Below are 26,365 nucleotides of genomic sequence, written 5' to 3' on the forward strand. Positions count from 1 at the left end.
TATCATGATTTCCGTTTTTGCATAACTTTTTACTCTGACAAGTGTAAGGGTAATTCCTGCAGTTAATTACCAGTTAATTGAACTGAGGGAATCGTCAATAACTCTCCAAGTTAAGTAAATACAGTTAATTTTGGGGGCATTACAAAACCTGATTATTGAAATTGCTTAGGATACCTTTTTTTAGTTTCTAGAATCTATTTCTTAGTTCAAAATCCCTCTTACCTAAACTGGAATTAAATAATTAGTTGATTTGTTCCACTCAAAATGGGAAAGGGCTAGGGTTATAAACTTATAATGTCTAATATAATGATCGAGTCGATTTCATGATTATAAGTTCGTTTCATGTCGGGACAAACCATAATAGGGTTAGGTTTAGGGGTGTAAACGAGCTGAGCTACTCGTGAGCTTACTCGGGATCGGCTCGAATAAACTCGACTCGTGCTCGAATCGATTATTAAATGAGCTATTCGTGAACACGAAAATCAAACTCGATTATTAAACAATGCAAACTCGTATAAACTCGGCTCGACTCGATTAAAGCTCGTGAACCCGCTCGTATAAGGATCGACTCGTTTATTAAGGCTCGACTCGTATATATATATATATATATATATATATATATATATATATATATATATATATATATATATATATATATATATATATATATATGTTAAAAATAAGTTTTAATTTGTTAATATATAACTTATTTGTACAATATACTATATATAAGCATGAATTAAGTAACAAATAAAAATAGTCAATAAATATTAATTGATTATAATTATTTGGTTGTATCAATATGTATATAAAATAGTAAAAGTGAATAATATTAATACTTAATTGTTAATCATATAATCATATGATATAATGACAATTCAAATACTTAATCATATAATTCATATTATATTATTTATGTAATATAATATGATTATATGATCATATAATAATATAATTAACATTGTAGCATATAACATGTAATTATTGATTCACTATATTCAATGTTATAACTTATAAGTATTATTATTAGATACTTATGAATCATTACATCACCGTCATCACGTGATTCAAAATCTAAGATCATATGAGCATACAAATAAAATGATTAAGTATTTAGATACTTAGATACACTGATTAAGTATGATGTAAGATTTTAAGTATCTAATAATTATTAATAATACTTAGAGTCTTAGATACAATGATTAGGTATATAGATTATATACATAAGTATGAATTCATATTAATTATACGAATTATAATAACACTTTTTAAACTTAATCATATTATTCATATATAATGACAATGTAATTCATATAATCCCAAATTAAGTTATTAGGATTGGTCGATTGGTTCGATTGGAATTACTAATGTGTTAATTATGATAATAATTTAGGTGTTATCATTAGAATTTAGATCATATGATATAACATTGTGCATTTGTGCTACATAACCATTAGATATGAATCATATGATCTAAGAATTATCATTAGACTTTAAAAAAAAAAAAAGGTATTATTATCATTTGATATATAGAACCATATGAAAATATAATTATTATAATTATTAATGTTTTAACTTAATATTTATATTGACTATTGTTACATTTTTTTTTTATTTATAATTAAATGACATAAATTTCCTACAAACCAGTAGGTATGAAATTTAATACAACTCACATATAAGATTAACATGTGTCCCTTAACATGTGAGAATCACATGTTTTAATAACAAGTGCTTCTTGTAAGAATTCAATGTCCCACATGACCTGACACATAAGACAACTTATTAGACTCGATCTTAATGTGTAAATTAATCCTCCTTTATTAATTGTTGGTTAATGGTTAATTAATACACCTTAATAAAGTGTTGGTTAATTAACTACGAGAAGTTAATGATTCTTATTAATTAATTCTAACTTTGATGGAAAGTAGAATTAATGGTAATAAAAGAACAAATGTTAAACTCGTATAAGCTCGGCTCGACTCGACTTGACTTAATTATTACCGCTCGAACTCGGCTCGAGCTCGTGATGAATAAGCTCGAGATCGGCTCGGGCTCGTGATGAATGAGCTCGAGCTCGTAATGAATGAGCTCGAGCTCGGTTCTGGCTCGCTCGAGCTCGGCACTGGCTCGCTCGAGCTCGGCTCATTTACACCCCTAGTTAGGTTATATAAATTTTACTTATGTGAAAGGGTTGTCTAAGCATATCTAAATAAATACTAAGTTTACATACGAATACCTAAGTCGTTATATTCCATTTAGGATTAGGAATTATAAGCGTAAAAAGATCAGCATTTTATATATTTCTCATTATTTGGAACTTATTCATCTCTTTGGGCTCTTATTAAATCAAAAAATAGGTTTAATTGTCCATTTTTTTTGAAATACAATATATGCATTCTTTGGATAATTCAAATCGAAGTAATTGGATGTCCAACTCAAGCCTATATGACTTGATCAATCGATAGAAATACTCTAACAGTCCATCCTTGCCATATGTTTCATACATCAAACTAGATACATTTATATTCATGTTTTGAAACAAGTGGCTCATATTCTTTCAGGTATAGAAAGTAATATTAAAATACCAATATAAGAATACTAGTGAGGATGCGGGGGCAACACCCCCAGAGTACAATACAGGGTATTTTGGAGTTTTTCAAAATACGTTCGTACAATTGGAGTTTTCTTATAAACATGTTGGGCTAGTTTGGCAAACTATTTTCATTCTCCCTCTATTTCTTTTCACTTCTTTCAAAAATACCAAATCAAAAACATTTTAACTTTTTTACACTTTTTATATCACATCAATAATTTTTTTATTATTATTCAAATGAAAAAAACTCACTACAAAACAAAACTTTTTCACTTTTCTATAAAACATTCTCAAATTTTATATCACATAAATCACTTTTTACTATACAATACACAAATATTCCCCAACCCAATTACTTACCAAACAAGCCCGTTATGTTGTAACCATAAATCATATACTGAAATATAGCTGCACTCCTATGAACGTAAGCACATTGTCAAACCATGTAAATTTGTGTCTTAATTTTTTCTTACTATCTCTTTTTAATTTCATATTATTCATAATTATTGTACAAGATAACAACATCATGAAACACTTGGTCGTTTTTAAGATGCCTTGACAGTGAAATGGTAGACACATGCACAAGAATCAAAATCACCTGCAAAAAAGTGTGGAGGTTCGAGTCCTCTTCTAGGCATAATATTGAGAATATTCATTGAATGAGAAAGTAAAAAAGAGGCATTTAGCACAATATTATATTTATGCATACATGGATTTCTTGGAGTTTGGCTTTGATTGCATTGTGAATGGAGAGGAAGTGGTCATGCCATTGAAGTGTCAAATGGGCAACGGCAGCGGTGTGAGTTTTGAGTAGGTTGAAGGCTTTGATTGAAAGGGAAAGAGAGAGAGAGAGAGAGAGAGAGAGAGAGAGAGAGTTCCGGAAGAGTCCTCTCATTCTTTTGCAACCATCCGCAACTTATCTCCAATGGTCACCACCTTGACTTGGCCCACAGGTTGCTATTTTGTCTTATTGCTTATTGCTACGGCAACATCAGCTACACACTCTTATTTAAAATCGAGAAATGTTATAAAAATAGTTTTATTAATTTATTTAAATCTTGTTTATTAGAGATGATGAAAAGAATTAATAAAAAAAAAATTACGAGTATTAATGAATAAGTTTTACACCATCTTTGTAAAACTCACTCCGTAAAAGTTTAAGTACGTGTAACATTTCTCTTTAAGATTTAATAAAAAAAAAATTACAAGTATTAATAAATAAATTTCACATCATCTTAGTAAAACGAGGCCAAAATTGATGCGTTTTAGTGATATAGAAACACCAGTTATTCACTCCCCCTTCTTCTTTTTTTTTTTTTTGGGCATATAGTCAGTTGTTCACCTTGTTTGCTAAAAGCTCAATACTTTGTGCCATGTTCTTGTCTATTATTTGGAATTATTTTTTGCTACTGTACTGGTTGGAGCTGCTCCCATATTTAATTGACAAATTATGTCAAAGTGCAAAGGCGATATATATTTGTTATTTTCTCAAAGAAGAATAAAAAAATACATACCCTATACATTCTTTTGGTCTTCTTAAGAATGTTCATGATATTCTGTAGGCACCTTTCAAAATGATCTGCAAAATTTTGAATGTTTGCTCAATGGGGCAAGAATTAATGCCTCTTCTTGCTCTCATGTGAATAGCATATGGAGTTGAAGTTTGTCCATTTTAGTTAAAGAAACAAGAAGGACAATGATAAAAGGAGAATGCTTAATTTCTTTGGATTTGGAGCTATCCTCCAACATGTCGTTTATCAAACCCATTTTTGGTGAGGCACAAGTCTAGCAGAAAATTTCTTCCACAATCAAGAACATGGCTATGAGTACTTCTGAGTAGATTTTCAGATCGATCCCATTAGGGTTTTCATGAGAACACTTGAGGAGTTACTGTTATCACTGAAAATTACTGCAAAATACTCTCAAGAAAAAGAAGAAGAAGAAGAAGAAGAGCTCATTATATTAATATAGGTAAAAAAAAAAAACATACATCAGAAGTAGCATCTCATGAAGAAGAGGTTTCCCCTAAAGCCCAAAATAGAAACCAAGCGAAACTTTACCAAATCCGGCCGCCCAAATCGATCCGCACGGCAGAAACCACCTCGTCAGAATCAAACACAAAAAGAGAAAAAAAAAAACATGTAATTATTCTACAAATCAACCTCGTTGTTCCTCCTAACAAGTGCAAAGTATCCCAAAACAGCACAAACAGCAGCGACAAAATTCCCTTCCTTCAACAAAATCTTGAGCACAAACCCACCAATCTCCCTAGTAATCTTCCTCCCTTCCACAACCAAAGTCTTCCTGGGCTTCCCAAAGAAGGCCAGCAAAACCACAACCGTGATCCACGTGACCAGCGTGGCAGGAACCAGCACTGCCAGGGCTGCAACCATTGAAAGCAGCCCGAAAACTGCCCCCAGAAGCACAGAAGCATAAAGGGCAGGCCACCCAGAAGCTGAGGAAGACGGCTCGGCTTGTAATTTGTACCATGAAAGTATGGATTTCAGGAAATTCCATGAAGATGTTAAGAGGATGGCATATACCGTAACGAAAATACATACCCATGTTCTCCTTTTGCTCATAATCCTAAGAAGTAACATGTACGATGATGACGCTGATCCTGCTGCTGCTGCTGATGGGGAAGTGGGTCTGGTTTCTTGGTCTTCTTTTATGTTGTCCGCCATTGAAACAGCTTGATTTTCTCCCAAATTTTTCTTCTCGATCTCTTCTATATTATTACGAGTACCTTTCTGTGTCGGTATCTGATGATAGATGACGAAAGTAGATATTACAAGATTGGGGGTTTAAAACATGAGACAGAACACCACGCGCAGCAGATCCCTCGTGGGGTAAACATTCCGTTCAGTTATCTCATCTTGGTGCGCACAGCACTTTAATGGGATACTACTGGGCCGTGTACCCACGCTCCTTGTAGGAAAAATGGAAAATGGTGGACTGTTTAGTGTTATGAATCCGGCTTCTCTTTAGTTAACCGGACCGTCCGATTAATGGATATGCATTTTCTCAAATTATTATTTGTTGAAATTTGAAAGAATTTGAAGAAGTGACCACTTATGAAACTTATATGAGCAAATAAAAATTGGATTATTCAGCTATTTATTCGGTCAAGTGGATTTTATAAATAGTCTTTTATAATCATTTGTCTGAATTCTCTCAAATTCGAATAAATAATTTGAGAGAATCATAATTATGACTAAATAGTTAAATCAGTGGCGGCTGACAGTTTTTGACCGATCTGGTTAACTGGTTAAAATTAAGATTTGCTATAGTCACATTCCAATAGGATGATACATAATTATTAGTTCGAATTTAAAAAAATTCAGATAAGTGATTGTAAGATATTATTTATAGGAGCCATTTGATCGGATAAGTAGTTAAACAGTTCAACTTTTATTTGGTCAGGTAAGTCTCATATGTGATCTCTCACAATTACGTGCCTGAATTCTCTCAAATGCAAGCAAATAATTGTAAACGATCCTAATCACATTCTTTTCTGCTAATGTGGCATTGTCAATCTACCTCTAGATCAATCTTAATTAAAATAAATAAATAAAAATAAAAATCTAATAGAGATTTGACAATGCCACATCAGCAAAAAATGATGAAAAAAGTACAAGAGAATACAAAGTAGCATTTCTCGAAAACTAAATAGTCTGAGCTATCTAATTAAATGGGTCAGGTTTAAAGCTGTCATATATAGTTTTATACACATAACTTGTCATGGCCCAAACTTGACACGAAATGTAAGAGCTGACAATTTTTTACACGACTTACAAATCTGTCACAAATTTATCAGTGTAAAGTTTAAGAATTTGACCTGTCTAATTAATAAATTGAATTATAATTAACTTATATAATATTATATTTATGTCTAGACACAAATCAACTCAACCAGAAAAACACCAATGGCCACCTAATTTTGAGACAGTCTTGACATTTGATTGTATTGAGTTGGTACAACAAGTACACAAAAACGCATGTCCATGGAGAGAAACGACAGTTGGGCTCTTCTTTCCTTCTGAAGCTTTTGTTTTGGGCTTTTCAGCTCTTGGTTTTGAGTGAGGAAATAGCAAAGCACCCCCGTTTCGGCCTTTGGACCAAAAGTCCCATTTGGGGACTCTTCCTCTACTCCTTTTGGAGATTCCTTTGATTGGGATCGACTGCTTTCTTATTGGGGTTGCCAACCTCTCACTTTACTCCTTAACATATTCTCTTCAAATTTTGTGGCACGCCAACTCCATTTTTTTTTTTCATTTTCGGTCGCATCATCTTAATTATATTATAATTATATAACAATTTATTAAAAAATATATTATACTACTGTTATATAATTGGAATCAAAAAGAGAAAGGGCAAGAAAAAATTAAGACGCTGATTCACGTGATTCGTCAATGTGCCTACGTCCACAAGAGTGCGGCTATATTTAATAAATGATTTAGAGTTGCAGCATAATATATTTATATCAAAATCCAACTGTACAGATAGATATGAAAAACTCAAAAATACCTTGTACCATTATATTGATACTCTCGTATTACTCTCTATACCCAAAAGAATATGAACCACTTATTTTAACAATTACTACATTAACAATTTATTAAATAGTATTAATCTCTTCATTGTTTGGGCTTGGACGGTGACCAAAAAATGGCCCTGTCATAATATTTGTAAAAGGAAATTGTAGAGGCAGTAAAAAAGAAGAGGGAAATGGATGGATGTCACTACTCATAAAGAAACGTAACCCCCAAATTAGAAATAATAATAATAACATATAAAAAAAAAAAGGTACTATAAAAGAAGAGAATAGTACAGCACATTGCCGACCAATTTTATACTACTTAGTACTTCCGTGTTGCTTTGGTCCCTTGCTTTTCTTAGAGTATTGAAAAAGATGAACAACTTGATAGAGAAGAATGGGGGCGGCAGACTATGTTCAAGGTTTCTTCCCGGGTCCACAAAGACAATATATAGTGAAATTGATAAAATAAAAAAAAAATATCGAGAGCCCCTGCTATATGGATGGGCGGTAAAACATCACTTTTACGGTCTATAGTAAAAATTTGACACATCAGAAAAATACTGTACGAAATAATAGGATGAAAACACAATTTCTTTCGGCCAAACCAACTCATCGATCACTTTTCTCATCCTCACTGCGACGAGGTTTTCACTGAAAATTCTTGGAGTAATTCTTATGCAATGGGTAATGGTTGGGACAGGGTAGTGGGTGCATCCATTGAGGTCCGCCATTGACAACCGCGTCGGAAAATAGTGCTCCTCTGGGAAGCAGTCGTCGTCCTTGTAACACGGAAGCTTGAATTTCCGCCAAAGCGTCCTGAGATCCGACATGGAACTTCTCGAAGGGGATCTTGGGCATCATCTCGAACTGGCCTTTCGAGGTGTAGCGCCTCCAAAGCGTGCGCTCCTTGGATAGGATCTCGATGAAGCTCTTGTACCTGATCCGGAAGCCAAACAGGGTGGACTCCAAGTTGGAGTCGGTCCAATCGAAGGACAGGGACAAGACAATGGAGTGGTAGATGTAGCGAAAGGAGTGGAGGGGGATTCAATACTAGGAGAGGACGACGAAGAAGGCGTTGTCAAGGTCATCGATAAGAGCAATGGTGAGGATGAGCGTGGGAGAGGCATGGTAGGTGCGCTTGGTGGGGATAAATCGCCTATCAAAAATGCCATTTGGGCGCGTGACGTTGGCGATGGGGTCCGCGTGGATGTAGACATTGTAGAGGTTGGAGTGGCTGTGGAAAAAGTGTTGCCAAAGGGGAGTGAAGTGGAGGTCGGAGTTGGTGAGGAAGAGAAAGGCGATTTTCAGGTTGGGTTTGGAGGCGAACAGGTGGGAAAATGTGGAGGGGTTGGAGAGAGACGGTGCGGTCGAAGAGCACGATGTCATGGAGCTCGTTGGGGAGTGGGATGGGGAGGGAGGGGTGACATGGCAGGGGTGTGATTAGAACGAGTAGGAGAAAATGGGATTTTTTTTTTTTTTTTTTTTTCCGATGATATCTGGTTTGGGCTTAAAAATCATGTGTTCTCCTCACCATTCTATTTGGTGTTTTTAGCCAACGTATTAGTGTTTTATTGGAGGTTGTAAAAGTGATGTTTTGCAGCCAGTCCGGATTGTAGGTTTTCTCAAAAATATTAGGGTGTACATGTTCGATGTTGTTATTTGTAATATATGATCCGTATTATGTTTTTAATAACTACATCCATGGGGTCGTTGCGGTTATTATCCGTTACTTGCATATTAGGCAATGGCATTTTGGAATTATTTTAGTCTTTTGAACATTCTTTGAGTCTCTATTAGTGCGTATTTTAAACGATTTTGAAATAATTTATGTCAATTTTTAGTATTTTGGGCTTGTTTTAATTCTCTTTTTAAGCCTTAATCTTTAAAAAAAATATTGATTTCACATTATTTTTTTCCTTTTTGCTCAAGTGTTATATGAGAAAGCAACACAACCAACCAATCAAACCAATGTAAACATAACATATACCTAATCCAAAACGATGTCATTTTGGTATTAACTACCAGTCGTTTTGATAAATAATATATATATATATATATATATAAAGGGTATGCGGAACTGCATCTTCATACCCTAAAACTGCTATCCAGATTCGCATATGTGGATAATGATTTTTGCTAATCATGTTTGCATCTGCTTGTGTATAAGCATCTTCCGCATCTACATTTGCTAATAGTGGATAACTACGGATATCGGATGAGCGGTTAATATCCGTCTGCATCTAATTATTCAATGAATTCCCCTTAGGCTAAATGAGCTCTCTTATACATATAGAAGACTCACCCAATCCCCTTATTCAAATGCTTACTAGATAACCAACATGTTGGACCATAGGGTGACTTTCACCCATCAACATTGTGTGGGGCCCACTAGTCTTTTCTTTTTTACTTGTAGGTTTTGGAGATAAGTAATTCTACTCTTATTTGGATTTGAAAAAGAAGACTTACTTCTAGTAGGACTGGGTTGACTGACTTTCATGTTTTATAAAGAGAATACCTTCAACAAGGATGGGCTATAAAACCCTCATTTTACAGCATCCAATTAGAAGTTGACAACTCATCAAAAACCAAAAAATACAATAAAAATAATATAAACATGAAAACACTCAATCCCCTACTCATCTCCCTTATCTCTAATCTCTGCCGGACCCTTACCTATGCCGGACCCACCTCTCCAGCCAAAGCTTCCGCCGAAATCCTTGGAGCCGGCCACCATCAGAATTTGCCCAGATCTCTCTTTCCTTTGTCGTGTCTCTCTTTCCCTTGCTGGATCTCTCTCTCTCTCTAACATTGAATCCGACCTCACGCTTCGCCCGAGTGGGTTTGGTGGGTCAAGGGCGTGGGTTTCAGGGTGCTGGGCAATAGTGGTCGGGATCAGGGTCGGGGTCTGGATTGAGGGCGTGGGTTTCTGGGAGCTGGCCGGTGGTCGGGGTCGTGGTTGGCCGGGGTGCTGGGCAATAGTGCCAGATCTGGCCGTTTTTTGCCACTCCATGTTCTGGCGTAGATTTGGCAGTAGCTGTCGGCGGAATATGGTGACAGGTGGGGTTGAGGAGGTTGTGGTTTTTTAAAACCAGTTGGGCTCTTGAAAGGGAAAATATTTGATGCTTTCATGCTTAATGTATTTTAGTCTTTTAGATGATGTGTCAAATCTTTATTGAATGTTGTAAAACATCACTTTTACAACCCATCCTTATAGAAAGTGCTCTCTTTATAAAAGCATGTTTTTCAGCCCTTATTGAGGTGTGCATCAGAAGATCAGAGAGCACCACACAACACCGAATCTAATTTTTCTTCTTGTTTTTTGCAGGACCCAAAACAAGAGAGTAAAAGGAAAGGTGTGAAAGAGAAAAAGAAGAGAGACCAGCCGCCATCTGTTTTCAGCAAAAGAAGAGTTTGGGTTCTGGTGATTTTCTCTTTGCTATTTTGTACTCCATCTTCATAGTGAATTTCTTCGTGATTGCCTCCACTAGTGGACGTACCTCATATTAAGAGAACTACTTAAATCTAAGTGTCGTGTGTGATTGATTTAATTTTGCTGTCTTCTTATTTTTCACATCTCACAGATATTAAGAAATATGATAAATTTCCTAACACAACAAGTCTAACAACCTCCTCCTAACTCATTCTACTACTAATCTGCTCCTTAATTCAAATAGACAATAAAATAACATATCAATATCAAATAACAGAAGACAAACAAATCAACACTCTTATCTTGTCCCATCTCCTTAGGCTTTATCTCTTATAGGGTATTTTGGAAAGAATTTCATTCATTTTAACATATGATGCTGAAGGATGGGCCTTTTTATCAAATAATCGATAGTAGTTTGACATATTCAAGTGTTATACTTAATAATTTTGAGGCGCATTTAAAAAAGGATGATAGTTTAGAGCTTCAGTATATTTTCCTCTAAAATAATTTAGAGCTTATTTAAAAAATGAGAAATGAGAAATGCCCGATGTGACTAAGAATTTCAATGCGTGGGATGGATAGAATCCAATCTAGAATTGTGGAGTGATTTTAGACGTTATATTAATGTCCTTTTAAAATCATCATTTGATTTATGATAGATCACTATTAAATTTTAATGACAAAAATGGTATAATATAAAGTCTAGAATTTCTCGAAATTGGGATGCGAGGGAGGGAGGGAAAACCCAACATGTAGCTACGGTTACAGTTATGTGTATTATGGCCGTTGAGTTTGGCGGGTTTTACCGGTAATTTTGGGAAGTTTTGGGAAATGGTTTTTCAGGTGATTTGGAATTCTAGAATTGTATTGGGTTGGGTATTTGCGTCTTTGGACCGTCATGGGCTTAATGAGATTTTTGTGACTCTTGGTTTTCATGAAAAAAAAATGTTTGGGAAACATTTTCCTTGGACATGAAATATCTTAGATTTTTTTTTTTTCTTTTAATATCTTAGATTCTTAGGTGCAAATAATTGCTCAGAAAAAAAAAAAAAAAAAAACTTATTTAAGAAACATTTCAATTTATCTTGTATAAAAAACAAATTAAAAATAAAAAACCCCTCAAAATCAGAGGATTGCCAAACCTTTATTAGTGCTTAAGGTGGAAGAGTACACAAGTGGGTGGATCTCATCTGACTTGATTTGTGTGAGACATGATCCATGTATAATATATGATCCAGTTACATCATAAAGATTCTTTCATGATATACTAAATATCTCACAAAGATTTTGATAGACTAATAATGTTTGGAGAATTCTTTTTGAAGAAATTAAAGCATTTGCAATTTTCTACATAACAAATAAAAGTCATAAGATATTTGAGAAAAGTTATAAGATTTTATCAATGTTTCTTTTTGGAAATTTTATTATCTAAAGAAATTCTTAAATGGATATTAGAAGATATTTGAGAAATGTAAGACTAGAAATCACATTTTTATCCCACAAATATTTTAAAATGTTGGAGTGTCAGTTTCAACTAATGCTTAATTATTTTTTTTTCTTTTAACGACAACTCATCCAATGGTTAATTAGAACTATCATGCCAGTATTGTGTGATATTTGTGGTATAAAAATGTAGTTTCTAGTATTACTTTTGAGAAAAATATAATTATTTATGAATTGACACCTCATTCGCTCTTAACTCTCAAAACAAATTTAAAAGAATAATGCTACGTACCAAACAAATATCTTACAAAGCTAACACGGTAGGGTCTGGTAGCCCTTGAACCAACCATCTTAAAAAAAGAAAAAAAAAAAAAAAAAAAGAAGAAGAAAATATATAATTACTAGACCTTGTTACATTAATTATGCAAGATATTTATTTGTGTGGGATTAAAAAAAAAGTACTTTTGAAAGCATGGATGGAGAGAGAAGCACAAGAGGATAAAGTTCAAAATCAAACTTATGAGTCTACACGCACTAAACACGGGGGGGGTTGAATCCAATTATTTTTTGCCGGCCGGCTACGCTCACCCAATTCAAATGCAAGGGCCCCATCAAGCTTACTTGAGAAGCAAGCTGGCTAGAATCGTTTTTAGTTCAACTTTTGCGGCATTAAATTAAGGTGGGAAATTTTGTTCTAGACGTTACTCATCTAACTTAATTGGTAGGGTTGGTACCACATATTGTATCCTCTACTTATCCTTAAATTTCCATAACTAATGCTGCGTTGTTACGGGTATTACAATTTAAGTGACATTAAAAATAAAAATGATTACGTATACAAATTGACGTGACAATCCATTTGGCACTTTCACATCCGCCATTGAAACGTGCATTGTGTTGCATATTTGTGACGTCTCACATCGCCTGGGTATGTGATTGGAGATGTGCTTATATGTATATTCGAACCATTTTTGACACAACGCGTTTTAAAGCTGTGACGGCCATTAACATATCAAAATTCCTCAATTAAGCGTACTTCTACAAGAGTAGTATCGAGATGGGTAACCTCCTGAAAAGTTTAGTTCAAGAGAGCTAAAAACGGACAATATTGTGTCGTTGGAGTGAGTCATTACATTATTGCATTATATTGCAGTCGTTTCTATAAAATGTGGATTGACATGTGAATTTATAAAGGATTGTGATAAAAGGTATAGCACCCGAGAAATTTTCAAACAAAAATTCGAAATTTTCGCCAAATACATATCTCATATGAAGTGGAATTTAAGAGTCTTAAAACCAAATTTGACGGGTTGACTATATTAATCTTTTTTCTCCATTCAATCAATGTTTAAAACCATATCCTTAGGCAAATACTTATCTAGGTATATAACGCATGTCAATGAATATTCACAATAGGAAATAGAATTTTTTGTACGATTTTTGTTATTTGTTAGTGAGAAAATAAGAAAAATATGGCGAGAGGGCTTAGATTTAAAATCTTTGTAAACTCGGATATTAAATTGAAAATTGAGATCTAAAATTAAAAATTAAAAACTAATTTTAATAATAAAGTCCTTAAGGTTTACCCAAGTTTGAAATAGGTCCCATTGTTATTTTAAAGTCAAAATTAACGGTTTATCATCTGTTACGCGTATCTTGTTTAGCGTATCCCTTAAACCTCATGAATTGGTGTTTTATTTAAAGCGTTATAATAAAGTATACCACATTCTTAAAGGCTTTGCATGCATAAGTAGTTTGTTTATTGAAGTACATGAGGTCGTGGTATGATATATTTATATAAATGGGCCTCCTAGCAATCTTAATAGACCATTTAACAGTAATGATAGAAATTATATTTTTATTTCATCACATACTTACAATAATAACATGTTAGTTTCAACTAATCTTTGAGTTTTTGCTTTTTTAACAAGAATTGATCCAAAGTTGAACGAAACTGCTACGCCAACATTGTGGAATAAAAATACAGTTTCTTATATTAAAGATATCTTCGTACTTAATTCTAAGATGTGGCTGTTAATGTTTAGTTTTCATCTTTTGCTCATTTCTTATCTATCTCCGTACAAAAAAATAGACAAATTCATCATTGAATACGTGAGACACAAATTCAATAATAAATTTACAAAAGAAATTAACAAAAGATGGTTAATTTCTATAGGTGTCCCCCATTTTTTCTTTAATATATAGCCCCCGGTCTCATTCAAACAAATTATGGAAAATGCTCAAAAAAAAAAAAAAATTTAAAAATTTAAAAAAAAAAAAAAAAAAAAAAAAAAAAGGAGGTAGGAAAGAGAGAGAGAAAGATCATTAGAGTTAATGAAGGAAATCATATTGTTTGAGACTATTTTTTCGGTCTTGTAGTTTTGTTTTGTCCACGTTGAGTCGTTGACCCGTCATACAAGCAAACACAACTAGATGACGACTTTGAAATTCTTTATTCTTTTGTGCAAACACTTCGTAAATTCCTCTTAATTACGTCCACGTACGCATCGTACAGGACGGACACAACTTATGGCCCAATTGTGAAATTAGTTTATGTGATTGGTCTAAATTATAAATAACTTTAAATTATTTTAAAGTAAACTTAGATGTACCTGAAGTATGAAAAAAAAAATAAAAAAAATTGAAGGGTGTGTACCGGTTGGGCGGCCGCCCCCATCCCACTAGGGGGCAGGGGTGGCCGGGGGTGGTGCGCAGCCACCCCTACTTCTGATGTGGCTAGCGAGCCACTTCTTTTTTCTTTTTTTTTTTTTCTTTTTAAATAAAAAATTAATTTTTCAAGTTTTATATATTTATTTATTTATTATTAAAAATGACAAATATCTTTGTTTTATTGGTGCTGGTGTGACACTTAACGGAATCCGTTAAATGTTTTAACGAAATTTGATTACAAGGATTAAACTATTTTTTTGGAACACTTTAGAGACCTCTGAATTTACTTTGAAACGACATAGCATAGAGAGATTTGTAATTTAGGCAAAAAAAAAAAAAAAAAAAACTGATTTTACATATTTTTCCAAAAATAGAAGAAGAAAAGTATAAGAGCAAGAACAAGAAGAACAAGAGAGAAGCTTGGTAAGAAGAAAGAAGAAGAAAAAGAATTTATATATATATATATATATATATATATATATATATATATATATATATATATATATATATATGGTAAAGGAAAGAAAACCTTTCTTCTTCTTTTTTTCTTTTTAATTTATTTTTATTTTTATGAAAATAAAAAAAAAAAAATTAATTCTTTAACAAATATAACGCGGTTGATTAGTCAGTGACCAATTCTAATGCAGCGTCATGCATACTTAATTAGCGGACCAGATTTCGTTAGTATTTGGATGAGTTGGATAAATCAATGGCAATGATCGGTTGAAGTTCGAAACCAAAATTGAGATTATTATAAATCATGTGAAAAACCTAAAGAATAAAATTTAATTTTCTCCGGACAGAACGCAATATAACCTCTTGGAAACAAATTGGATGACCCTACGGGAAAACAAAAGAAGGTCAAACTAATTCATTTTTATCCCTAAATATATTACTACTAACGTTTTGCCAAAACAAAACTACACACCTCAAAAACAACGGTGTCTTACAGCCTGGTTGAGATTGCGTTAAACAGTTTAAAGTATGCTTTTAATACATAAAATGTTGTACCAAATAAAAAGCCGGCCGTTTGATAAAAAATTCAAAAAGAACTTATTTGATCTTTTGCTTAAAAAAAAAAAAAAAAAAAAAAAAGAGCTAAAATGCACTTTTGAAAAAAGCGTAAAAATGATTTTTTTTTAAATGTTCATTTTGGGTTTAAAATTTTTATTTTCTAACGCAATTCAAAACAAGTTCTTAAACCCCTAAAAACTCAAGAATAATGTCATCCCCAATTACTGCACAAGAAGTGGTCATGACCATCAAATCTAGTGGTTGCTATCACCGTATGTAGGGGGTGACCGCGACAACTGCCAATGACTCGTGAGAGGTGACCGATGCTATACTCTAAGGGTTTTAGACATGGTGCGGCTATTTTTATTGGGGCAGAATCAGAAATTTTGACGTGAGGGAATAGAATTATAAGAAGACTCTTTTTTAGGTGAAATAATTAATTTGTAAAGGTTCACCTAATTAAAAATATAGATTCTAAATTTCTAAAAATTTGGTGTCTGAAAACTCTATCCCCAAAAACTAATAAGTAATGTTATATATAAGACTTTTATTATTTTTTATCCTCTTAAAACTGATGTGACTTTTAAAATCACAATTAGATTAAAATATAATAATAATTCACTATAAATTCAAAAGTAATTTCCAAAATCCAACGCATAACATTTGCTCAAAACTAATACTTAAGTTCACCCTAGTATCTTGATAGGTTTGATGGAAGTCACCAACCGCGCCCTTACTTCCATGAAAATGGTTGGTCATTCATAAAGCTCAGGATGTCAAGGAACCGTTCCAACTCAACTTTTCTCTTTTCTTCTCTATTTTTTTTCAAAAATAATTATCACCCGAATATCATTTCAAATATTACGTCTTTACTTTTTTTTTTTCTCGGTATTTGTAATTTTGAAAACTTTAAAAAGAATACAAAACAAAATAAAAAAATCGCACACTCAAAACGTCAATATTTTTTGGCTTACGTGGCATTGTCACGCCTTTTTTTTTTTTTTTTTTTTTTTTAATTTTTAATTTATTTTTTTTAACGTTAGTTCTCAACTGTTGCATTAATTTTCAACGTTTAACCCAAAGCAAAAGTACAAAACTCAAAAGACAGTTTTATTACTTTAATATAAATGGGCTTCCTAGCAATCTTAATAGGTCATTTAAGAGTAATGACATAAATTATATTTTTATTTCACAATCTACTTTCAATAATAACTTGTTAGTTTCAATTAACCTTTGAGTTTTTGCTTTTTTAACAAGGATTGATCCAAAGTTGAACGAAACTGTTACGTTAACATTGTGAAATAAAAATATAGTTTCTAACATTAAAGATATCTACGTACTTAATTCCAAGATATGGCTGTTAATGTTTAGAAAAATGTTTAGTTTTTATTTTTTGCTCATATCTTATTCATCTCCGTACAAAAAATGGACAAATTCATCATTGAATACGTGAGATACAAATTCAATAATAAATTTACAAAAGAGATGAGCAAAATATCGTTAATTTCTATAGGTATCTCCCATTTTTTCTTTAATATATAGCCCCCGGTCTCATTCAAACAAATTATGGAAAATGCTTAAAAAAAAAAGAAAAAAAAAAAAGGAAAGAGAGTGAGAGAGAAAGATCATTAGAGTTAATGAAGGAAATCATATTGTTTAAGACTATTTTTTCGGCCTTGTAGTTTTGTTTTGTCCACGTTGAGTCGTTGACCCGCCATTCCAGCAAATACAACTAGATGACGACTTTGAAAGTTAGTAATCTTTTGCGCAAACACTTCGTAAATTACTCTTATTCCGTCTACGCACACGTCGTACGACTCGTACAGGAAGGACACAAGTTATGTACCAACGAGAAATCGGTCTATCTGATTGACTTAAATTACAAATAACGTCAAATCATTTTAAAGTGAATTCAGATATTTCTAAGGCATGCAAAAAAAAAAAAAAAAATAGTTAAAGGGTGATTGCTGGTTGGGCAGCCGCCCCCATCTCACCCGGGGCAAGGGTGGGTGGAGTGGTGCGCGGCCACCCTTACTTCTGATGTGGCTAGCGAGCCACCTCTTTCTTTTTTTTCTTTAAAAAAAGGAATTATTTTTTTAAGTTTTATATATTCATTTATTTTTTTTTATTAAGAATTGCATGTAACATTATTTTATTGGTGCTGATATAACACCTAACGGAATCCGTTAAATGTTTTAACGAAATTTGATTACAAGAATTGAACTTTTTTTTTGGAACACTTTAGAGACATTTAAATTCACTTCGAAATGACATAATATAGAGAAATTTGTAATTTATGCCAACAAAATAAACTGATTTTATATATTTTTCCAAAAAAAGAAAGAAGAAAAGTATAAGAGCAAGAGAGAAGCTTGGTAAGAAGGAAGAAGAAGAAGAAAAAGAATTTATATATGGTAAAGGAAAGCAAACCTTTCTTCTTCTTTTTCCTTTCTATTTATTTTTTTAAAAAAATAATTCGTTAACAAATATAACGTGGTTGATTAGTCAGTGACAGTGAGATAGCAATTCTAATGCAGCGTCGTGCATACTTAGTAGTTAGCGGACCAGATTTCGTTAGTATTAGGATGAGTTGGATAAATCAATGGCAGTGATCGATCCGTTGAAATTCGAAACCAAAATTGAGATTATTATACAAAATCACGTGAAAAACCTAAAGAATAAATTTTAATTTTCTCCGGACAGAACACAATATAACCTCTTGTAAACAAATTAGGTCACCCTAGGGTAAAACAAAAGGAGGTCAAACTAATTCATTTTTATCCCTAAATATATTACTACTAACGTTTCGCCAAAACAAAAACCACACACCTCAAAAACAACAGTGTCTTACAGCCTGTTTGAGATTGCGTTAAACAGTTTAAAGTATATTTTTAATACATAAAATGGTGTACCAAATAAAAACCTGGCCGTTTGATAAAAAAATTCAAAAAGAACTTATTTGACCTTTTGCTTAGAAAAAAGAAAAAAAAAAAAGAAAAAAAGAGAGGGTAAAACGCACTTTTGAAAAAAGGCGTAAAAATGATTTTTATTTATTTATTTTTCTAAAATGTTTTTTTATGAGTTTAAAATTTTTATTTTCCAACGCAATTCCAAGAATAATGCCTTCCCCAATTACTACGCTGGAAGTGGTCATGACTATCAAATCTAGTGGTTGCTATCACCGTATGTAGGGGGTGACCCGACAATTGCCAATGGCTCGTAAGAGGTGACCGATGCCACTCTAAGGGTTTTAGACATGGTGCGGCTATTTTCGTAGGGACAGAATCAGAAATTTTGACATGGAGGAATAAGAATTATAAGAAGACTATTTTTTAGGAGAAATAATAAATTTTTAGAGGTTCACCTTATAAAAAAAATATAGATTCTACAAAAATTTCTAAAGTTTTGGTGTCCGAAAACTCTATCCCCAAAAACTAATAAGTAATGCTAAATGTAAGACTTTTATCATTTTCTATCTTCTCAAAGCTGATGTGGTTTTTAAAATCACCATTGAATCAAAATTTAATAGTAATTCACTTTAAATTCAATAATAATTTTAAAAGTTCTACGCATAACATTTGCTCAAAACTAATACTTAGGTTCACCCAGTATCTCGATAGGTTCGATGGAGATGACCAACCGCCCCTTGCTTTCAAGAAAATGGTTGGTTACTCATAAAGCTCAGGAATGTCAAGAAACCGTTCCAACTCAACTCTTCTATTTTCTTCTCTAATTTTTTTTTTTTAAAAAACAACTATCACCCAAATATCATTTCAAATATTACGTCTCAACTTTTTTATTTTTTTCTCGGTATATGTAATTTTGAAAACTTCAAAAAAAAATACAAAACAAAACAAAAAAATCGCACACTCAATCATTAATATTTTTTTGGCTTACGTGGCATTGTCACACATTTTTATTTATTTACCGTTAGTTCTCAACTATTGCATTAATTTTCAACGATAACGTTTCGTCAAAACAAAAGTACAAAACTCAGGAGACAGTTTTAAACAGCTAATAACTCAGAAAGGCAAACAACTCTTTCCACGAACCGCTCAGCTGTCCCGGGAGAGAGAGAGAGAGAGAGAGAGAGAGAGTGTGTTGGGGTTTTGATTCATTCTGTTGACTGGGAAAACAGCCGGCATCGGCCGTCTATTTAGTGCTTATATATTCACTAAAATTTATATTCAAATGAGAAATAAATGTTTACGCGTTGAACAATCAAACCAATCCAAATAAAGCCGCTCTTTCCTGGCGACTAAAGTCTATACCTATCCCTCTATATCAAACTCCTGACTTGTATGGATTTTCAAGGTATTATCGGCATCACTGAACTGGGTTTCCTCTTCATTTTCATTCTTTTTGAAGTTAACTAATCTTTGCAGATTCGAAAGGTAGGGTGTTTCACATATGGTGGGTGAATTGCGTATTTCGTTAGTTTCTAGTTTTCAATGACATTTGAAGAAGCTTGGGTTTTTGGACTTGTGATCGTCAATTCTTTGAAAGATTTGTAGTTTTTGATTAGGTTTGTTCTATTTGATGTATTGGGTATTGGGGAAAGTTTGAGATGGTGAAAAAAGATCATAGCTTTTGTTGATTGTATTTCAAAACTGTTGTTGATGGGTATGATGGAGAGAGGGAGTTTCAGGAAGTCTGTTTTTCTTTTTAGGGGGAGATTTGTGTTAGTGAAGGAGAAAAGTACCGTTAATTGATTGAATTTGGGTGTTTTGGGAAGTTTGGTATTGATTTCAGGAAGATAATTGTCATAGCGACAAGAAAAGTATTGTTAGTTGATTGAATTTGGGTGTAAAGTGCAGCATGGGTGTTAGTGAAGGAGAAAATTACTGTTAATTGATTGAATTTGTGTGTTTTGGGAAGTTTGGTATTGATTTCAGGAAGATTATTGTCTTAGCGACAAGAAAAGTATTGTTAGTGGATTGAATTTGGGTGTAAAGTGCAACATGGGTGGTATATGCACCACGGCTTCTTCAGCTGTCGAAGACAGAGACAGCCAGGCAAGCTCGAGGAAGAAATTGTCGTCTTTGAGTAGACGATCATCATCGGAGTTGCGAGTGAATTCTTCAAGAAGACATGATGGAGTACGGGGTAATGATAGATTGGGATTGTACAGTGATGAAGTGAAAGCTATGCGCATTGATAAGAAAGCCAACGGTTCGATTCGGGTTTATGATGATCAGATTGAGAAGAAGAGGAGAGAGAAGTCTGAAGTCTCTGCTATTGATCATCCAGGCGTGGGAAGGGTGCCAAAGGCTACACATGGAGAGCAGATTGCGGCAGGGTGGCCAGCTTGGCTATCTAATGTGGCCGGGGAAGCTATCAAGGGATGGATACCGCGGAGGGCAAATACTTTTGAGAAATTAGAAAAAGTATGTTCCATTCTTTCTTTGATGCTCAATTACATTCATGCTTTGAAGTTTGATCACTGGTATTGCCTAGTGAATACTATCACAATAGTCGCAGGAAATTAACATGTCTAAATCATGATTGCTAGTTTGCTTGAATGAATTTTACAGATATGATATTAGTTCTATTCTATGACATGTTTGGGGTTTTGGATTGAATGTCAGAACCATATTTCCCTGTTTATTTTACGTTTTTTAAGGAAAAAATATGAGGAGTGAAAAGGAATGCAGTGGAAAAACTCTGTATATAACACTTTGATGAAGAATTACACCAATAAGCATTTAGTAGATTGTTGATTTTTCTAACATTGATTGAAAATATAACAACTTGGACGCTTCTTCATGCCTAGAGAAACCATTTCTTACTATCATTAGCTAAAGAGTTTGTTTTAAACTTAAAAAAAAGAAAAAGAAAAAAGAAAAATAATGCAGTCGTGCATCTCCTCTAAAAAATAACATATTTCCTCAATAGCTGAGTCTATAATCAGAATATATGTCAGCCTTGTAAAAACCACCCACTTATGCACGCATGCTAAATTAAAAATGAATAATGCACTTTGATCAATGGAATTGTAATTATATGAAATGGATTGACTATAATTTGTATTTGTAGTTCATGTTTACTCCATTTTATGTACCTGCTGCTTATGATAGAATACCTTTTCATTTCTTCTGTAAAGGGAATTTGAATGAAGTTGTTGAAAGTTCATGCCATTTTCTCCTATCTAAATCCTTTATCATGATTCGGGAGGGAGAATGATGTGTTTTTAATTACTGTTCTCCATTTTGATATTCTCAATTCTGCTTTGGTTTCATCTGTGGTGGCATCTCTTTTCTGCAGATTGGCCAAGGAACTTATAGTAGTGTTTACAAGGCTCGTGATGTTATCCATGATAAAATTGTTGCTTTGAAAAAAGTACGATTTGATAATCTGGATATTGAGAGCGTCAAGTTTATGGCAAGGGAAATCATCATTTTGCGAAGGCTTGATCATCCTAATATAATAAAGCTGGAAGGCTTGATCACATCACAAATGTCACGCAGTTTATACCTTGTTTTTGAGTATATGGAACATGATCTTACTGGGCTTGCATCACGCCCTGGCATAAAGTTCTCAGAACCACAGGTACCATATAATGGTTATTAGGTTCTTCCAGACTTCTGTTTCATGAGGTTTCTCATTGTTGAGATTTTAAAACACAGATATATTTCTCAGCCTTTTGCCTAAAATCAGATATCTGGAGGCCATTTTGATGCAGCATTTTTCTTAATTTTGCCTTCGATTGAAGTATTAGTGTGTTTGTTTGCTATGACGTCTGAATTTTGATGTCTATTTCTATGTTAGGTTAAATGTTACATGCAGCAACTTTTAAGTGGACTTGATCATTGTCATAGTCGTGGTGTCCTGCATCGTGACATAAAAGGTTCAAATCTTCTTATAGACGATTATGGCGTTTTGAAGATTGCGGATTTTGGCTTGGCTACTTCTTACAATCCTCATCATAGTGTTCCACTGACAAGCCGTGTGGTCACTCTTTGGTATCGACCACCAGAACTTTTGCTTGGAGCATCTCACTATGGTGTTGCGGTGGATTTATGGAGTACTGGTTGCATACTGGGGGAATTATATACTGGCAAGCCTATCTTGCCAGGAAAGACAGAGGTACCATGTTTATATGCATTAATGATGCCTTTTACCTCTTATTGCAAATATCCTTTGGGATTACCATAAACTGCAGAAGCTTAGGAAAAATAAAAGAGAAAAGAAAGAAGGTAAAAGAAAAGGGACAAAAAGATCTATCCTTATGCTTCAATCATATTTTAACTTGAGTGGTTGTTTGGAGATTGGCACTACATTGAGATGAAGCCATTTCATATACTGTTTTGCAAGGATAAATCCTAATTCTCAACATGTTTTCCGTTTAAGCTATATATTTCTAACTCTGTTTAGGATCATTTTTTGGATTGTGATAGATGTCCACCCGTCATTTACAAACTATTGTTCTTGTTCTTGTTATTTTTTATTTGTTGGTGGCCTTCATTGGCTGAATTCAATATAAGTTTTTGTCCTGTGCGTCAAAAGTACAATTTTTCCGTACCCCATTTTATGTTTAAGGTGTTTCCTCTGATGCGCATGCTGGTACATCATATTCACTCACAAGTGTGTAGAACTGGCTTTTCCCAGTTTCCACAGATTAGCATGTTAGTATTACATATAATTGTTTCCTTTGAGCTTATTTTTGCATTCCTTGTAGGTTGAGCAATTGCATAAGATTTTTAAGCTTTGTGGCTCACCTTCTGACGATTACTGGCGAAATTTGCGGTTGTCACATGCAACATTCTTCAGGCCACCACAGCCTTATAGAAGATGTGTTGCCGAAACATTCAAAGATTTTCCTGCTGTTGCTATGGGGCTTATTGAGACCTTGCTTTCTGTAGACCCTGCACATCGAGGAACTGCAGCATTGGCTCTAAAGAGTGAGGTATGCATGTTTTAAATTTCTGAGATGCTCTAAAAAATAATTTGGTTGATGTTGAACCCTTTCTGAACTGAAACTTGTTTATGCTCATCCTTCTTACATGGAACACTGAATGGCATTGTTATTAGATGCTGATTTACATGATTCTAAATTATTATTATTTTTTGTTTTCCTTTTCTTTTGATAAACTTCGTGTTATTTTTTTTTGGTTCCTTAAAGTCACTTTTTTTCTTCTTCTTGCTGCCAGAAACCTTTTTCCCCCTCTGCTGCCTTATGTTAAAAGGATACCAAATCTCTAAACATTTCCTTGGCAATGCAATATATTACTTATTCTTGATGGTTGCTGATGCATTGTTTCTGCTTAATATTTATGAGCTGCTTGTTTCATCTATATTATATTGAGGCCCATGATCTTTTGCTATTTTAATTAGTAATTAATTTTACAGTTCTTTACGACGAAACCTCTTGCTTGTGATCCTTCAACTTTGCCAAAATATCCTCCCAGCAAAGAGATTGATGCGAAAGTGCGGGATGAAGTAGCTAGAGCTAGAAGGTACACAATTATAGGTTGATTCTATTTCATGTGGTAAGATAAGATGATAAGTGTTCTGCTTTAGTTTGTAGAAAACTAGTAACTCGCTTGCTAACTAAATTTTAAATGTTTTCAAGATTTAATTATTACTATCTAAATAGTCAGCTACAAATATATGTTTTTGTGACAAGCACAGTAGTAATATTTGTGAGGGATCCTCATTTAACCGAAAAAGGAAAGATGCATGTCTTTTTTAAGTGGTGGTGAAACATAGTCATTTCTTGAAATAAATAATTAAATATTCACATTATTTTTTCATTATGTTCACGAAAGCGATAGCTTTTCTTATTAGCCTTTTGAAACTTTTAGTTTGCGTGGATGCTTTAGTAGTCTTACTCCATTCAAGTTTTGTGATTTCTGCATAACGCCCTGATTTTTGTGAAAGGGAGGCTTATTTGTTTTCTAAGAGTGTTGTTCATGAGTTAACCTTTCATTAATTCTCACAGGCAAGGAGATGTTGGAGACAAAGACCGGACGTTTGACCTCAAAAAGAGAGTACAAAAAGAATCCCGGGCAATTCCTGCATCAAATGCTGATGCTCTGCCTTTCAAGCCAATGCAGGTGACTAGAAATTGGGTCTAAATCGTGGTTTTGGCAGTGATTACTGTCTTGATTGAATTAAACTATGCTACCTAGATGTCAACATAGTTAATTTGTGATGCGGCATAATTTGGTTGGTTATAGAATTGACTTTCTATTTTGAACCCTGACCATTAGAGGCCGTGTACCACAGACTAAACTTGAGGGAAGTTCCATGTTTTATGGCGTAACCATACGGGGATGAATTGTTCTTTCCCCCAAATATTTTGTTCTATTATGATCTTCAAGTACTTATTTTTTAAAACTACTACTTATTTTGTCTGTGTAGTTATTTTCAACTTCATTTGGTTTTTTATTACAGAGAAGACAAGGCCAATCCAGTTTCCAGAGCAAAAGTGAATTGTTCCACTCTCACAGGGAGGAAGCTCATTCTGGTCTTTTGGTTGCTCCACCTAAACAGGCACGACCTGTTAAAGAAGTAGGAACAGGTGAACTGGAGCATCTTCAAAAAAGGGTTTCCCAATCAGGACCATTGGTTCATGGGCCTAGATGGACAAAGTCTGGGAAGGAACTTGATTCTCAATCAGCTGCTTCTACTGCATCCAACTTATCAAAATTGTCTGGTTTGGTAGCGACTAGAACTTTGTCGTTGTCCGAAGATCACCAAGAAAAACCTGGTCCTGCACAGTCAGATACAACAGAGCAATTGGGCAGGTTGTCAGGAGCAGTTAGTGAATCGGAGTCCAAAAGAAGGCTGGATCATAAACGTCACTCGCAGATGAATGGAGATTTCTGTCAGATTGATGGAAAGGCCCGTTCTAAAGAACCATCTCTGGTAAGTTATTTATCATGCTTTTTCCTTCGGTTATTTCTCATTCACCTGCCAGAAGTTCTAAGCAACATTTTGCTAGGCATAGACGAATGTAATTTGAGCAAGTCCAAATGCTTCTTCTAGTGCTAATATCGCCTTTTCTTCTATCATGCATGACATTTATGATTTTCTTCTACTTAGTGTTCATGCATCTCAAAGGTTAGTCTGGTTATCTAACTCTAGATGCTTTTTATTATGTTGTTTCAGCATGGTCCTGGGTCAAGGGGAAGCAAGATGTATGTCTCTGGTCCCTTACTAAATTCATCAAACAATGTGGACCAGATGCTTAAAGAGCACGATCGCAAGATCCAAGAATTTTCTCGACGAGCACGACTTGACAAGACGAGAGTTGACAAAGTTCATGCTCAAGGGAGGCGAGTGAGTGCTAATTAGTGCCTCATATTTAATCCTGTAGGTGGATAAATTAACAATGGCATCCAACAATGTCATGGATAATCAATCGTCTCTGGCTCCATGCACAAAGCTATTTCTGCTCTTTTGTAATTATAATTCTGTTTTATTTTTTTTTTTTAAACTACACACTCTACAATAATAGAAAAAAGGCAGTGTATAAATCTTCTCTTTTGCAATGCTACCCGACATGGTCGAGGTGTTTGGAAATTTGATGATGATTAGATTGTATTTTGCTTATTTATCACAGAATATCACCACCATTTCTTTCCCTCTGTTGTTGTTTGCTATCAGAATGGGACTCTGCTCTCCTCCCTCCCTTCTTTGTTTCTCTTGTGATAAAATTCTAGCTGTA

At 33.9% G+C, this 26,365-nt stretch overlaps 2 protein-coding genes and 1 pseudogene across 2 annotated transcripts; 1 reads left to right on the forward strand and 2 right to left on the reverse strand.

Moving 5' to 3' along the window:
* Positions 1-4,538: 4,538 nt before the first annotated feature.
* LOC133860994 (uncharacterized) lies at positions 4,539-5,366 on the reverse strand. Its single transcript, XM_062296685.1, has one exon. The coding sequence runs from the start codon at positions 5,278-5,280 to the stop codon at positions 4,747-4,749; it is 534 nt and encodes a 177-aa protein (XP_062152669.1). The 5' UTR covers positions 5,281-5,366; the 3' UTR covers positions 4,539-4,746.
* A 2,201-nt stretch (positions 5,367-7,567) lies between these two features.
* On the reverse strand, positions 7,568-8,556 carry LOC133860257 (glycosyltransferase BC10-like; annotated as a pseudogene).
* An 11,170-nt stretch (positions 8,557-19,726) lies between these two features.
* On the forward strand, positions 19,727-26,281 carry LOC133860861 (probable serine/threonine-protein kinase At1g54610). Its single transcript, XM_062296492.1, has 8 exons — positions 19,727-21,080; positions 21,958-22,242; positions 22,462-22,779; positions 23,372-23,599; positions 24,043-24,149; positions 24,635-24,749; positions 25,090-25,563; positions 25,807-26,281. Exons 1-8 carry the CDS (start codon positions 20,655-20,657, stop codon positions 25,990-25,992), a joined length of 2,139 nt encoding a protein of 712 aa, XP_062152476.1. The 5' UTR covers positions 19,727-20,654; the 3' UTR covers positions 25,993-26,281.
* The last annotated feature ends 84 nt before the right edge of the window (positions 26,282-26,365 follow it).

The sequence above is a fragment of the Alnus glutinosa genome, chromosome 2, assembly GCF_958979055.1.
Source record: "Alnus glutinosa chromosome 2, dhAlnGlut1.1, whole genome shotgun sequence".
Taxonomy (NCBI): domain Eukaryota; kingdom Viridiplantae; phylum Streptophyta; class Magnoliopsida; order Fagales; family Betulaceae; genus Alnus; species Alnus glutinosa.

Excerpts from the sequence above, each read along its gene's own strand:
- LOC133860994 (XM_062296685.1), bottom strand. The coding sequence starts at position 5,280 with ATGGCGGACAACATAAAAGAAGACCAAGAAACCAGACCCACTTCCCCA.
- LOC133860861 (XM_062296492.1), top strand. The coding sequence starts at position 20,655 with ATGGGTGGTATATGCACCACGGCTTCTTCAGCTGTCGAAGACAGAGAC. Across the intron at positions 21,081-21,957 it reads CTTTTGAGAAATTAGAAAAA|ATTGGCCAAGGAACTTATAG; the intron begins GTATGTTCCATT and ends TCTTTTCTGCAG. Across the intron at positions 24,150-24,634 it reads GAAGTAGCTAGAGCTAGAAG|GCAAGGAGATGTTGGAGACA; the intron begins GTACACAATTAT and ends TAATTCTCACAG.